Source organism: Acanthisitta chloris, unplaced genomic scaffold (genome assembly GCF_000695815.1).
Source record: "Acanthisitta chloris isolate BGI_N310 unplaced genomic scaffold, ASM69581v1 scaffold4396, whole genome shotgun sequence".
NCBI classification, from domain to species: Eukaryota; Metazoa; Chordata; class Aves; order Passeriformes; family Acanthisittidae; genus Acanthisitta; species Acanthisitta chloris.
The window spans coordinates 163,925-180,241 of NW_008677525.1; the positions used below are offsets into that span (position 1 = coordinate 163,925).

Below are 16,317 nucleotides of genomic sequence, written 5' to 3' on the forward strand. Positions count from 1 at the left end.
ACAGTTGAACAGCGATAGGACACAAGCTGGTTATACTTTAAATGGCATCTGTTCTGGCATTTCTCTGCCCTTTCCAGGGAAGGATTTTCTTGATGTCTAACCCAGCTTTTTCATGCTGTGATTAGGTTTATTGCCCTTGGCTTTATCCATAATATAATTTAGATTTGGTGCATGTCTCCAGTCTTGCATAATCAGCTAAATAGTGCAGGTAGACATTATAACAGGTTTGGTTTAGGGCTTGCAGTTTCCATGTACAGTTTAGAATGTAGGGAACTGGCCCTGTTTAGAACAACAGTGTTTTCCCCAGGTCCCAGAGTAGGCTGGGAGAGGGTTGCAAGACCAAGTCTAAGAGCTGCTCTGGAAACTGCATGTTCACATGGGTTACAAACCTGTGTGGTCATTATCTCTGTGGCATTTATAATAGCCAAGGGTTGAACAGTTGTGTGGACGCAACAGGCTGGGAGATTGTCAGCTTTGTTTAGCCTGACTCTTCACAACCCAAACTCTTCTGTCAATGCTTCAAGGCTGCACTGCTGGAATGTGCCCCCTGTGTTTTGCCTTACATCTCTCACAGAGCTGACTGCAATTACAACACCTCCTGGCTCTTTCATTAACGCCACTTCTCCAGGGAGTTACACGCTGCGTGAGCTGCCACCTCTCTCGCCTGCGGCTCGCTTTCAAGTCCAGATTTAAAAGAATGGTTACAACTTCCCAAGATCAGAGCAGCTGGAGACCTATTTGGGGCAATGCCTCTCTGGGGTCAAGGAGCTGCCAGTGGGCTTGAGGGGTGGCAGTTCTGCACATCTCCCCATCATGCTCTTCATGACTCAGGTATGGATCCCGGGAATCTGCGGCTATACTCAGCCTGGCTCCTGCCCAGCCCAGTCCTGCTGCTCCTCTTGACACTCTCTCAAACTCATCTTACCACACAAATGTTTATGACGGGATGACTAGGAGGCAGACAGAAGGTTTTCAGGTAGGGTGGGGAGTAACTTGGTTTGCTTGTTTGTTGGTGAAGAAAATACTGCAAGGGATTATGTGGTTTTCATTGGTGACTTCTGAGGCAGATATGTTCAGTAGCTAACTTGGCTGATAGGCACTGTTTAGTACGTGATGGATTCCTTAGGTGAACGTTCATTTTGAAAAAAATGATAATTTTCTTCTGATTTTACTTCACATAAACCCCAGCATATACATGTAGAAATACGTAATTTTTCCATGTTAATTACTGAAAATAATCTGGAATGTGCAGTTCCAAAAATCGTAGTTATAAATGCACCTAATCAACCTTCAGTGTCCTTAAAACATACAGTTACAACTTGTTGCCATAAAAGTAGTTACAGAAATGAGAAGCTGAATTTTTACCTCTCTTATCTCCAAATGAAAACTACACAGCTGTGTTACATGTCATCCAGCTTTACTTACTGCTTCATATAACTGGAAGTTTAAATATTGCAGCTGTGCAGAGCTGTGATTCTTATGTTACTTAACTGTTCAGATGGATCCAGTAACATTGTTTAATGCATACTCATTGATGACATCTGTGTGTATCTTCACAAGTATAAGGAGTTCTAGGAAGACAAAAGATTTTGATACTGCCCTGTACAAAAATTTTCAGCTATAAGTTCTGAATAAAATTTAAGGATAGCAGATATGAATTTAATCAGCCTTTGTGGGTAAATAAACATTTAGAACCTTGAAAAAAAAAATCAGAAAAAGCCCAGTCCAAATATAATGTTTTTGAGAAAACTGAGCTTTTAACAAAGCAAACTGGAACTCTGCTTTGGCATAGCAGGATTCTGCTGTGTAGTCAGCAATGGAGATGAACAGTTTTAAATGTAAGTAAATTTAAGAATACAAACAAAGAAAACTTTGTGTCAAATTCATAATCAGCTTTTCACTGTGTTTTATATTAAAGATTTTTTTTCTTACAATATTAGCTTAAATTTTACAAACTTTACCTCCCATGGTGTCTTGGAAACACTATGGCATTGCTCATTGTTTATGACAGGGCAAATGGGATAAACAAGTGAGGACTGATTAAACATTTCTTTAAAGGTAACACTTTCGTGTGGTTTCAGCTTTCCTTCCTGGCTTTCACTTGTCGTCTTCTCGTTGTGTTGTCTATTTTTCCTTTGACCATAATATTAATTTTAGCTTCCTGTTACTGATTGATTAAATTACTTCAATTTCCATTCAGTTGTCTTTATGCTATTATTTACAAAACATCAATATAGTTACAAGTGATGCAGGTATGGTTGGTTGGCAGGGGTTGTAAAATAAGACTCATTATAAAGGCTATAATCTGCTGCAGACATAATTGCTTAGGACTCCCCAAGATGCACAACAAATTCCTTATCTGTAAAGGAACAGGAGTCGCTGTTGCCCAGTGTTTCATACATGATGACTGAGTTCAAGTGAGTTTCCAATTTTTTATGTGGCAAAAATTTACTGGTGATTATAATGTTGCATCAGATTCTTCTTCAGAATTCTGTCTCCCAGCTGCATTGAGGATTTCACTGGCCAGCTGGTAATTTTGACTACCAGTGCAATAGCATCTGCCATATAAAGCATCAGAAGGGTTTTTTCTTTTATTAGCTTGATATTAAAAAAAGATCGATTGTGCATATGTGAAGTGTGGCATTGTATCTTGATGTTAATTTTTCTTTGCTCAGGTTACTTACTGAAGCTGTACCTGAAACAAATGTTAAAAGTAGAATAGGAGGAACTCATTCAATCTGTGCCCATTCCCTTTTCCCTGAATGGGAAGCTAGTCTCTTCCAGGAGCCCCAGACAGCTTTGTGGCTGCTCTGACCTTAGGAAAGATCTCACACAGTTTACTCTGTAGTAACCTTTTACTACTGCTGCTCATTGGGAATACTTATGAGAGAGGTCATGAAGCTGCACTATTAAGGTCTTTATCTGTGCTGTGGTCTTCTTGTAGGCACAGTTTTAATCACTTACATGCAAAACTGTCCATTCAGTAAGACTAGATTTAAGTTTATCATCTCTCTCCACCTTTTCTGTTTACATTGTGCAGCAAAGGGAGCTGCAGAGTCCACTTATCCTTTGGGATTGGATTACCTTAGTGGGCCAGAAGAAGACTGTCCCATATATCTGCCAAAACTGGCAGGCCTCAACAGATCAGGGCTCTGGGATTGCTGCTTATTACACACAACACCTGAGTTCCACAGCAAATCTTTCTGTCATGATTTCATCCTGAAGGTGTCGTATGTTGTCAGGAAAATGTGTGTGAAACTACACCAATCATAATTTTTCGTGAAGGCATTTGGATTATCTTGTATTTAAAAAAAAACCAAAAAAACAAACAAAAACAACACACACAAAAAAAAAAACCCCTAAACACAATACCTTTACCTGTTATGATGCCATATGGATTTGTTACAATAGTTTTCAGCCAGAACAGGAAAATGTTGAAATAGCCACAGGTCAGTGAAAAATACCTGGCAGGAACTTGGCAATCTCAGTTTGACCTTTTGCCTGTTTGTGTATATGTTTAAAAAAAATACTTGTATAATGAAGGCTAGAGCAGTGAACTTGCTCTTAAACTGGTATACTCCATACTTAAAAGCCCTGGAGGCTTTCTGCACAGAAATGGATTAAGCAGAAAGAGCTCCTTTTCCACTGCCTGTCTTTGTCATCATGTACCTTTCCTTTCAATAGGGTTTTTGTGACTAAGGTGGCTGAATAGGAGAACAAAGAGCACTTGATGTAAACCTCCCTTTACACAGCTGGGACACAGTAGAAATGCTGCAAGGCAGCTCGAAGTCATGCAGTCTGCAGGAATGTGGTGGTGTGCGCTGTAGGTGGGCTCAGTTTTAGGTTGTCTTGGAAGTTTTGTCGGGTGATCTAATGAGCCAAATACTACAGGGTTATGTGTCATGGTTTAACCCCAGCCAGCAGCTGAGCACCATGCAGCCACTCACACTCTCCCACCAATGGGATGGGAGAGAGAATAAGAAGGGTAAAAGCTACGGAAACTCATGTGTTGAGATAAAGACGGTCTAATAGAGAAAGCAAAAGCTGCACACACAATCAAAGCAAAACAAGGAATTAATCCACTGCTTCCCACAGACAGGAGGTGTTCAGTCATCTCCAGGAGAGCAGAGACCCATCACAAGTAATGGTTCCTTAGGAATACCAATGCCATCACTCCAGATGTCCCCCCTTCCTCCATCTGCCTTCCACCTTATATACTGAGCATGATGTCCTATGGTATGGAATATCCCTTTGGTCAGTTTGGGTCACCTGTCCCAGCTGTGTCTCCTCCCAGTCTCCCATGCACCCCCATCTCCCTTCCCAGTGTGGCAGTACGGAAAGCAGTAAAGGCCTTGGCTCTGTGTAAGCTCTGCTCAGCAGTAACAAAAACATCTCTGCATTATCAACCCTGTGTTCAGCACAAATCCTAAACATGGCTCCATAGTAGTCACTGTGAAGAAAGGTAACTCCACTTCAGCCCAAACCAGCTCATTATGCTAAAGAGCAAAATGTATTTTGAATTAAGAGACTGAAGAAACTGGTTTTTTCTCATATTTGTTAAAGCTTCCCAAGTGTGAAATTTTTGCTTGGTGTCTGACCGAGCATTGTGGTTATGCTTCCAGTTTCACATCCACCCTGATTTGTGGTGGCAGATCATGGCAGTAGCCAGGCAGGGTAAGAATGTCCCTGCAGAAGGATGTACAAACATGTATGTGTTGAAGACTGTGGAAAATCTGTAATGAAGAAGGTGGGTCAATCAAGGGCTGGCCTGGAAATACCCAGTATAATGCAGTGTATATTTTCTGAAAAGCACACATGCTACTTCTAATGCTAAAGGAGTCTTTAAGGGATGAGGAAAGGGAGAATTATACTGTATCTGAACTAATCAGCATAGACTTCCTTTACAGTCAGCAGAAATGGGCAGATTTAGTGTTTTAGAGGCCTGCTGTTGTCTGAAACAAAGCAAACCCGTTTCTCTGTCAGCTGTACAAGAAGTTTAGACAGCTACCTCAGACGGAGATGTATGTTTAGATGAATCCTACTCTGGAAATCCTTCCAGACTTCAGTAGACTGTGAGTCAGCTTTGGGTGAACATTTGATGCCGTGAAGCTGTAATTATAAGTTCATCAAGGTTCAAGTCAACTGAGAACTAACTAACTTACCCCACACGCACTTTTGTTATACAGAAATGCATTATCCATTGTAAATCTCTGCAAAAGGGGTTGGTGCAGCAGTTTGACCTCTTCGAAATGAGAGAGTCTTCCAAACATGTTGCAAAGGTGTTTCTTTGCATCCAGATGTATCTTCTACATTTTGTTTATTCTCATTCCTAAAATACACATCTTTTCAGTCAGTGTGTGTACATAATATATGCTTCTATTTAGTGCAGTAATTGTAAACAATTATTCCCTTCACAGAAAAGAGGATGTGTGATAATCACTTAGCAGCTCGTTCTATGGAGATGGCTGTGTGAATCTTTGAGGGACATGAGCTATACTAGAGGCTTCTTAGTAATTCACAAAAACCACAAAATATAATGGGCATTTTCCTGGACCAGGTTTCCGGTAGACTGCTGAAAATCTGTTTAAACAGGTACTTGTGCATAGTAGCAGTCCTTAGGCACTGAAATACATACTTCTGCAAATAATGACTTGGGTCTTAGCGATGGATGTAATAGGAGCACACAGCTGAAGAGATAAATATGCGGTTCTAGTCTCCCCTTCTAAATATTTGTCCATGAAACTGGAGCCAGCATGAGATATGAGGTATTGTCAGGGACTTTGTGTAACTTTTTTTTTTTAACTTTATCTGTGTTTTTTTGTATAAGTTTAAAAATTGAAGATGGAATCTATATAAAAAAGCAGAGCCTGGATCCACAGCATTCATATGTGTTTTGGCAGCCCAGTTGAGTTACTGGAGAGGCTGCACACACAGGGCCATTAGCTAGCTGGTCCCCATCACACTCTCACCCTTTCTTTTGGGAGCAGTTCTGAGCATGCCAGGGCTACTTACCAGCTTTCCCATCAGATCACTTCAGTATGTACATGCATGCCTGCACTCTCTCCTCATCCCAGGAAAAGGGTTAGATATTTAATAGGGATTAAGCCACTTCATAAAAGGGACAAATGTTGCATTTCAGTTGTTTAACGTTGCAGTTCTCTCAATTTACTTCTCTGTGGGCATAGGCCTTGCCCTTGTCTGGTATCCTTTCAATACCCCCCTTTCTCCTTGCCCTCCATGTCTTATTCCTCTGCCCATGTTGTTGCTAGATCTTCCAGAATTTCCCTTTTGCCTTCTTCTCTCTGCCTCATTCAGCTGCATCAGCCTCTCTCCTTCCGTGCCTTCACTGATGCTCTAAGCTGTGAACAGTAGCATTAAAACTAATTTGTATTTGCCTTGATTCCATAATGACCTCACATTAGTCCATTTCCCTATTAATACTCTGCCTGTAAAATGCTACTGAGATAACAGACCTCATTACAAGACATTTTTCCCTAACGTAATTGCAGCAGGACTCCAGTTTGTGAAGTACAAGCTCGTTGAACCTTTAGCTGATGCTTGATTTAATTAATGGGAGGATGTAAAATGTGCAAGCAGGCCAATATTCCTCTTGAAGACAAAATGTTAATTGCCAAACCCTACAAGTGATATGTAAACAACAGAAGGGTATTTTTCCTAAATGGTCTAATCCAACATTTCAGTAATGTGATTATCTCTTATTACAGCCTTTTGTCCACTCTGCCTCACACTTCAAGATGAAACCTGATATTTTTCCTTTATTATGCATATTAGAGATGATTCAGTTCATAGAATCAGAGAATTGGTCAGGTTGGGACGGACCACAGTGGATCATCTGGTCTAACCCAGTTTTTTTAAATCACCATACAAATGCCCCACTGCTTTGTTATAGTATTTTCTACTTACTGTCTGTGGTGCCATTTACATTGCTATGGTGAGCAGTGTTTTATTTGGATCGAGAAACAGTGAGGAAATGGTTGCGACTATGTTTTACTTAAGCAGTTTATCTTCCTAGTGCAGCTGGAGCTTTTATTTCACACTCAAATGCACTAGTAAAACATCAGGCACCTTTTTTTTTTTTTTTTTTTTTTTAGTCTGTGAAGCAGCTGAGTACAGCAATAAGAGAATTGGAGTAATTTAGTAAGTATTTATATTTCTTGAACAGTACCCTGAACAGATAGACCTTTTTTTGTCTGCTCTCCTTCATTTTTGAGCCTAATATCATAGTATATATAGTATAATGTCAAATGCTCATGGTATGACCATTTCATAGTGTTTCCAGTGTCCTTATACTCCAGTAACCTCATGCAAAAGGAAGATGTCCTTACATGCATTTTACAGATGGAAAGCTGGGACACAGGGATGTGGGGGCTACCTGTATCCTGTCATGGAAATGCATGAGCAGTGGATTGCCATCCCATTAGGAATGTCACATTAGGGCTTCCCTGTAAGGGCTGATGTGCTGTGGCAGGTGCCAGGCAGCTCTGGTGAGTGAGCTGCAGTGGTGGTGGGCAGGGGCCATCCCTGGGAGGGTCTCTGGCAGTAGTCACCCAATCCACTCACAGGGAGTTTGAGTGATTTAGACCAGAGTGAGCAGGGCAGAACACTGACCTGGGAGCCATCATCATCCTAAGGAAACAAAGATACTTAACCTTCAAGGAGTAACAATTTCTTGTAGGCACTAGGTCCAGACAGACTGGGAGTTCGTTCCTTGGTGAACGAGCAGCAAGTATTCTTTTGCCTATTCACCAGCGGAAACAATCAGTGATGTACCTTACAGCTCTTCTGAGTTGTAAAGGCCAATGGCACACCTGTAAACCATGCCAAGTAGGATGTTGATGAAAATGTTCCTGCTCTTATTTATTGTTGCTTAGAGCAATATAGCGGAGTTCTTTGTCCTTTAATAGTGTGACTCATTTTGAGACTGTTTCTGTTAAATGTTCACAAATATATTTGAGTATTTGTAGAGTGCTGACGTATGAGTAAGGCTGGCCAACTGTTTGCATGTTTTGTGACCAGATGGTTCTGCTTTTGTTTGGCTTTTTTTAACCCCTTGCTTCAATAGGTTTTTAATGTGCTCATTCTACTCACCAGTCCTCATAAACTATTGCAGTTTGCACCAGACCTAGCAAAAAAAATTAGTTACCCTGGCTAGCGATTTAAGCCCAGGCTTGAAAGTTAGATCAAGTGTTGGCATCCCCCTGTACTTCATGTATGTCTGCACTTGGAATAGGAAGATTGTTCTCCTCATGCACCTTCACAGTCATTGTGTTGTATATATTTGTCCTGGTCAGGAACCAAGTCTATAAAGGCACTGTACTCATCAGATAAAGAGCATAAATCTTCAAGACGAAAATGTTTCAGCCTGAGCTAAAGGAGAATTCAGCCGTAGGTCACTTGATATCACATATCACTTGATACATTTCAGACAATTTGTCTATCCATTACTGCAGTATAAGATAATTTCACATTTTTTTCTCTGTTAGTTCTCATGGTATTCCCACAAAATAGCAAAAAGCAACTATACTTATTTTTTGGGTTGGTGAGGAAATAGAAAACAATGTTTAATTTACCAGAGTTGCAAAATCCTGATAAGTGAATTACTCCCAACAGCTTAGAGTAATTTTTAATCATCTAGATGTTTCAAGTGTATAAGTTCTTTTGAAAAGTATTTAATTTCAATAGAAGTTCTATTAAAGTTTCCATGGCATTTATCAGTGAACATCTCTCTTGTAATGCCATTAAAAGTCTGGCCACAATGCTAGTCTACTTATGTGTTTTTCAAAATTATGCAATAAACATGAATTCATCTCATGCAACTGCAGGAGCCCCCACCTCAACATGTTATCTTAGGCTTTCTTCATAGTCAGCAGAGAGAAATGTGCACTTTTTAGAATGCGTCTTCATCTAACCTCTTTGAATCATGAAATCCCTGCTTCTACTGACTGCAAAGTAAGTCTAGACAATTAGTTCAAAACATTGTATCCTGCGTTATAAATACCTGCATTTATTTAGTTGAATCCAACCCTAAGTGGTTCATTAAAGACACATAGGAAGCCTTGTAGCACAAAAGATTGCACCCAAATCTCCCAGACAGTCAAACCATCACCTCATGGACTTCACCAATATATCTAGCAGATTATATTCACTGCCTTTGCTCTCTGTGATTCATCTCTTCCCATTTAGTTTGCTTGACTTCAGCTGAACCTCAGCTGTAGAGACATGCATTAAGGAAAAGAAACTAAAAATGTAGGATAAAGAATCAAAGCTGGAGAGAAGTACTAAAGAGAGTTTAATAGTTATTCTCTCTAGAAAAAGGTCTGCTGAATTTAACAGCGACAGAGAGTGTGTTGCACTCCACAGAAATTGCTCTAATTTTTTTATGTTTCAGTAAATTTTGACCTGCTTGTTGGAATTCCTGCAGGATAATCCATTCTATTCACATTCATGAAAGATGTGGGAAAGAAATCCCAATCTCTTGAAATTGTTGTGTGTTATTTAACTCTCTGTGACCTTTTAAGAAGGTAGGTGACGTTATGCTTGAAAGCCAAATACGGTCCTGGCTCAATGTCCAGTGAATTCACTGTGAATTCCAAATGCTTATTTAAGGACTCAGTAAGTCCAATTCATTGCTGTTAAAGCAAATGTTTATTTGGCAGTAGAGAACAAAGCAACCAGACCCATTTATGATACTATTACTTGGTTTCTATCTTCCCAGACCACAATAGAGGCCAGAACTTGGATTACAAACCATTTTAAATGGAAGATTTTTGTTTCAATCTTTACTCCAGCGGCTGGAGATTGGCTTGGAAAGAGGCTAATGAAAATGCTCCTATACATTTTTATTTTTAAAATGTGGATACTTTTCCTTAAAGAACTGAACACAGGCCAGCAATTCATTTCCTGCCTTAGGCAGCACTTGAATAGCCTATTATGACTTGACACAAATTACTCTCCTATGGGTTGATCCAAATTAGAACCTGTGAAACAGAGGTGGAAGCCTGGCCTCATCTTTATCAGACATATCCTGTTCTAACTATTCCCATATTGGAGTTTTAAACATGCTTGCCTTATGAGCCATATTATTTTGGAATGTTATGTTGCCTGTGATACTTGGAAGCTAAATAGTTGTGATATGGGTTTATGTTAGGTGGTAACCTGCTATATAACAAGACTGGTGACAAAATAATGTCCGTGTCTTGAGCATATGCTATAGACAAATAATGATTCAAACAACAGTAAAATCTCTTCAGTTATCATTGTTTCTTATTTCCTCTTGCCATACTTTCATTCATTTCTTCATTGACCTCAGGCCCTAAAGCACACAAGTCTGGAGCCTGTAAAACTTGCACATCTAAAGTGCACTTATTTTTATTGCTAAATGAAGCTTACCCTTTATGGCCATACCTGTACGCCAGTCTTGATCCTTTGCAACTGAGGAGATGGCCAAGCAAGTAATAGAAGAAATAGAAATCACGTCTTACTGATTTTTCAAAACAATAATCATTGTATATTAGCATTATGGTTTTTCTCATGTGATATGGTTGCATAAAGTTTTCCATTGGTAAAAGTAGCTGTTCCTGGAATAATCCTCTCTCCAGATGTTTCAGACCATTTCAGGAAGTCTTGGTGAGGAAAGTTTTTTGTGTGTGGCTGAAATATATTGGGCACCATTAAGGTGGTCTCTGGATTTGAGGATGACCTTTGCTCCTCTTGTTCAGAAACCAGATGGGGAGTAGCCTGATAAGACTCCAAAAGAGGTTAAACCTGTCCATTTTCTAGGAAGCATTCTTTCCATAATGTTTGCTGAGAGGCTGTGGAGCAGGTAAGGTAAGGGGAAAAGGAGTTGCTCTTCAGGAAAGCCTGTCCTTTTGAATGTTTTTTTTGTACTCCATTCCCAGGTCCATAACTCTACACTTCCTGATCCTACTTAACATGTGAGAGTGAGTCATGAAGTATTGCTGCAGTTACAAGACTTTTCTGAGGTTGCTCTCCAGCAGCCACTGAGTATTAGTGTCTCTCTTTCTCTGAGGTCTGCATGAGGAAATCTTGGACGTGAGCTGAGATCAGTGCTACAGGGAGCAGTTGTCTCCCAGAAGCACCAAAACAGATGTGTCTGTGCTCTCCAGAGTCACAGGTCAAGAACAGAGGCTCTCTTCTCCTGTGTCCCAAAGAAGAGATCAAAATGGCCTTACAATTCAAATACTGGGTTACTTTCATGTCCAAAACATCTGCCAGCTTGAGGAGAAGCCTTTAAGTAGGTAATGCAGTATAGAATCAGACCCTGAATAGGTCTTTCTTGTGTTAGCACAGAGAAACACTGTTCCTCTTTCATCCTTCGAGTTCATTGCCCTCCCTCTCCTAGCCTGTCCTCCTCGACCACGTGCTTTCTTCAAATTGCCAAGGACATTAATCTCACTTTTGTCACAGGATGATGCTCTTTTGTGCAAACATAAATGTTTAGAAAAGTTTACAAAAGATTAAGCTTCATCAAGTCAAGCATTCCGTGTCAGGACAACTCAGCAGGGAGCAAGACTCTGGGCTGCTGTGCACAGCTGTTGCAAGATCAAACTGGAACATTCATTTTGACTCCACCAACTTCACTGATCAAAACCACTTTCAAAGTTGACTGATGGTTTTTTTCCAGAGTGAAATCCTTTCTGTAAAAACAGCTTCTTCAGTGTGCAGGCTTCGTCTGTATTGTGAATCTTCTGCCTCAGTTTTAATGTTGTGATGCAAATTCCTAATGCAGATATGCTGTACTTACTGGAACAGTGAAAAGATTCCATGTTAGAGAAGTTATTAAGATGCAACTCAGAGCAAAAATAGTTGGGAGATCTGCCCACAGTGCTTGTGCTTTGATAGTTTGGGTTTCACTCTGTTCATCAGTACCTGAGAAAAATGATGCCATATTCCATATTAATGTAATACAGGGAGACTTCTAAAGACATAAAGAGGAAAACCCCATAAAAGTAAGAATATGAATAAAGAATATTGAGTTTGTGGGTTTTTTTTCCTAGTAAGGCAAAACAAACAAACAGAAGTCATTCCAGAATTTGTTCATCAAAATAGCAAGATTATAGAAACACACGCAAGGCTAATGCGTGTATGTGTGCAAACACATCAGCATATAGTTCTTTTAAGGGGCTGTGTCCATCTTCAGTCTCAAGCACTGACAGTTTGGCTTTCTGCTCCAGTGGGAAGTGGGTTTGTCATGCCAGCTAAAATACTATCTGCCTCTTGGACAGCTCACAAGTAACACCACTGTGGTGGTGATCGATATAAAAACAGCTGTCTGGCATGCTTTGCTTCAGTGTGGCTTTGCTGTCCCTTTCTAGCTAGGAGACCACAGGAAATCCTACCTTCCTAGAAAAATATCCTGCTTCCTCCTAAGGACCTGTGGACTAGGCAGCTTGACTTGACTGAGGGCAAGTTGAAAGAGAATAATCTTTCACAGGAAGTGGCTAAAGACTCATTGTTTGAGACACTGAGAACCACAGTGGGCAAAAAAACCAGCAGGTCTGGTCAAGTGTCAGTGATATTTTGGGCAGGAGTGTTGGACTAGAATGACCCCTAGAAGCCTCTTCTAACCAATGTTTTTATATTTTGATGAAGCCACAAAATCCAGCAAGTGTTTTCCATCTTTAAAATCTGTGCTTCTCCAATAAACATTGCTAGGCCTTGTATTTAGTTCCATTCTTTTAAAATAATCTTTTTCTGAGTTTTTAATTAAAGCTGCATATAATTAAAGTATTGATTTTATTGCAAGTTATGAAGTAATTATGCTGTTCTCTGGAAATACTAGAAATTTTTAAGCACTCTTCCAGCAAGCTGAATTGTCATCCCTTTAATACATTCAATATATTCCTGTAACTGAACACATTTCATGAACCTAAAGAGGTTATATTAGATTTAGTAATGAGAAATGTGCTTCAGGTTGTAGGTCTATGACTTTGATGACTAATAGAAATGGATGAATTGAAACTCACTCATCATTTAAACTTGCAAGTGTAGTTGAAAGTGACTTCATGGTTCAGGCTGAAGTACAATCTGTCTGAATTAAAAATAGGTTTGCTGTTTGCGGTAGATCTCATCCACACTTTTTTAGATCAAGGTTCAATGCAAAGGAGAAGTAAATCTGGGGAAGATATATGGTCTACATAAGATTTAGGTTAGTTTCCTTTTTGCAGTTTTGTCTCCTGAATATGTTTCCAAATTTGGATTTGCATCCTGCATCACCTGGTTGCAGTGAATGGGTTCTTGCTGGGCTGTGCTTGTGTGCAAAACAGAGATGGACCAAATAATGAAATTGTGCTCTCAAGCTGCATTTACTTGAAGCCATGTCATGCAGGTTTTTTCATCATATGAGCGTTTCTGGCAGGGGATGTCCACACACAGAGACTTGCCTGTAGAAGCCAATCCTTGCAAACTCTGCCTGTGCTTAATAGGGAGCAAACTTCCAAGCATACAGGGTCTGATGTGGAGGTGATTCAGGAGCCTGACTCTATGGGGAGTAATTTTTAGTCCTAGTGAGTAACCACTGAACAAGATGGGTGGTGAGCCCTGCTGTCCAGATATTTCATCTAGGCTGTAGCATGGCAGGGTGGGCTAAGCTTGAAGTAGTGTTCTTAACGATGTGCAGGTCTGTCAGCTGCAGGCAGTTTAGTAAAGATGTATGTCTCTCAGTATGAAACATCATCACTGCAGAACTTGGTGGAGTCTTTGATAACAGCATGTAGGTAATTCCTGGTTTCCTTAGGAAACAGATAATACCAAATATCAAAGTTGTATCAGTTTACTATTGCATCACCTAGAAAAGAAATTGGAAAAAAATGATACATTTAATATCAGAAAGATGCTCTATCTCCCACATCGATAAAGCCAGAAAAATGAGGAGATCTCTGTAAAAACTGTTGATTGGTTTCAAGCGCTTCTTTTCACTAGAAACTTTAAACTAGAAGAATTAGGATCAGAAAAATGAGTTGCTGTGAGATGATGATTATTTTCCATGATTGTGGTAGCATGCACAAAGTAAAGGAGGCTTTCCAAACCAAGAAGAGGATATAGCCCCTGCCTGTTCCAAAATGCATGAATTTAAAGAGGCAGGCTAGGGAAGAGGAGGAATGAAGCTACAATATAAAAAGCAGGCTGGGTAATGCAAGCCATGTATCTGATGTATTACAGCTCATAGAAAGTGATAGCAACTTTTCTGGAGGAGAAGCGAATCAAATTTATTCCTGTTTAGTACAGGATGTGTTTTGACCAAATTTTTTTGTGTGTATGCATTTTCATTTTAGGATATTATTTTTATTTTCTCAACATTAATTTTTAAGAATAGAAAACAAATGTTATGGTTTTGGGTTTTATAAAGATACTTTATTGTGTAGAAAGGACAAATGCAGGAAATTTCCGTGTAAAAATAATGTTTATGAGATCCCAATTATTTCTGCTAGGTGCAGAAATAGTCAAACTTATTCCTAAATGAGTAATTCTCTTCAAACTGGGAGATGGGAAAAAAAAAAAGAAGTTTTGCACTCGAAGTCTATATTTTAGTCATAGAGAAGTTGGAGCAAGACATTCAAAAAAACCCATGAAACAAACAAAAAGCTCAAATGTAGGTGTACAAAACACTTGAGAAATAAAAGCCATGTAAATATTATCTTTCCTTATCATTGTGTCCGTGAAGAGCAGGTCCTTTCTTCCAGGTTTCTTTTCAGCTCAATGACTTTCTGGGTTGCTGCAAACTCTGTGTAGTCCCTCTGGGTCTCATGTGACCCAGTTGCCCTCTTTTTGGAGGAACATGCCAAAATAACACGAAACAAATGACTAAAACAAATGCCATATGTCACTGCTTGCAAGATTAAAGTTCTAGTTCAAATGGTGTCTTTGAGGAATGTGCATCTATTGACAGTGGAAATATTTTAACAAAAGAACCTGGAAAATCAGAAGTATATAAAGCAAATTGCAAGAAAGAAAGTATGCATCATTCTTCCTCCCACTACGACCCCATTTGACATCTAAATCTTTAATTTGTTTCCTATTTAAAGGGTGACCAGTAGTAACTTCCCAATTTTTAAGGTAAATAGGGAGAGACACTTTTAGTAATGTCTTTTTTTTATTGCCTACTCATTAGAAGAATTGCTGCTAAAGACTAAGGAAGCTTTTTAAGATTGATTTAAACCATGATTTGTGGGGAAAATGAGAATGTACATGGAGAGAAGTTCGCTGGAGCCTCTATAGTAGAGATTTGAGTACATGCCACTCTGCTAGCAAGGTTTCTGATGGGCACACCAAGCTGTGCACTGTCTTTTTTATTTCAGCTTGCATATTCTGTCTTTATCTAGTCATATCTTGATGTTCAATAAATAGAAGTACCAGACTTTCATCTCCTGACAATTAACCTTCCTAGTCAGCAACAGCCATGTGCAATATTTGGACTAGCATTTGTTTCTGTTTTCAAAATGTGCTGCATGATTGTAGCATCACAGAAGACAAGATTTAAATAAACAATATGTTTCCTTAGGATAACAGTTCTGATTTGATGATTTTGGGTTTTTTTGTTGTTTCCTTGGCAGGAAGAAGGTATCGTGAAGGAAATAGACATCAGTCATCATGTCAAGGAAGGTTTTGAAAAAGCAGATCCTTCTCAGTTTGAGCTGCTGAAAGTATTAGGACAAGGTTCATATGGAAAGGTAATTTCTATCATCATCTAATAACCTAGAGCAACACTGAAAATACCATGTCCCTTCTCTGAGTTCATTTACACTGGTAATCTTGTCCATATATAAATTATATAAGCAAAGCCTTTCTATCTTCATTCTAGTAACTGTTTTGTCTTTTAGCTAGATTCCTGCATATAAACTAGTTTAGGAAATAGTCCTTATTGCTCTGGACCCGGATTAATAAACATAAGTGATCATTAGTGAGCATCACTGTTCAGAAAATTAGATCCTCCTACCCCTTTCTGATCTATCCATCAGGGAGGTGATTGTGCCACTGCTGCTTGGTTAGAGGATATATATATAGGAACATTCAAAGTCTTAAAGTAGTTAGCAGCACAATTCCAGCTGAGGGTAAGGGGTACTTTAAACATGCCAAGTCCCAGGTTGCTGCTTATCTCACCCTCAGATGCCCTGAGAGCATCCTGGAGGTAAAGCCCAGTGCAGAAGACAGCAATCATTATGGTGAGCGCATAGGGGAAAAAACCTGCCTGTGTAACCACAAACTAATTTGTGGAGAAATTATATTCTCCACATACCTTAAAACCAAGGATTATCTTAATCCCAAAGACAGTTCTTC

The 16,317-nt window shown here is 39.5% G+C and overlaps 1 protein-coding gene across 1 annotated transcript in view; it reads left to right on the forward strand.

Moving 5' to 3' along the window:
- LOC103803948 (ribosomal protein S6 kinase alpha-2) overlaps window positions 1-16,317 on the forward strand; it is a gene marked incomplete at its 3' end in the record, with an annotated part of 129,498 nt that overhangs the window by 49,274 nt on the left and 63,907 nt on the right. The window contains exon 2 of the mRNA XM_009076530.1: window positions 15,594-15,710. Within this exon, the coding sequence (XP_009074778.1) occupies window positions 15,594-15,710 (117 nt within the window). The remainder of the gene's footprint in view (window positions 1-15,593; window positions 15,711-16,317) is intronic.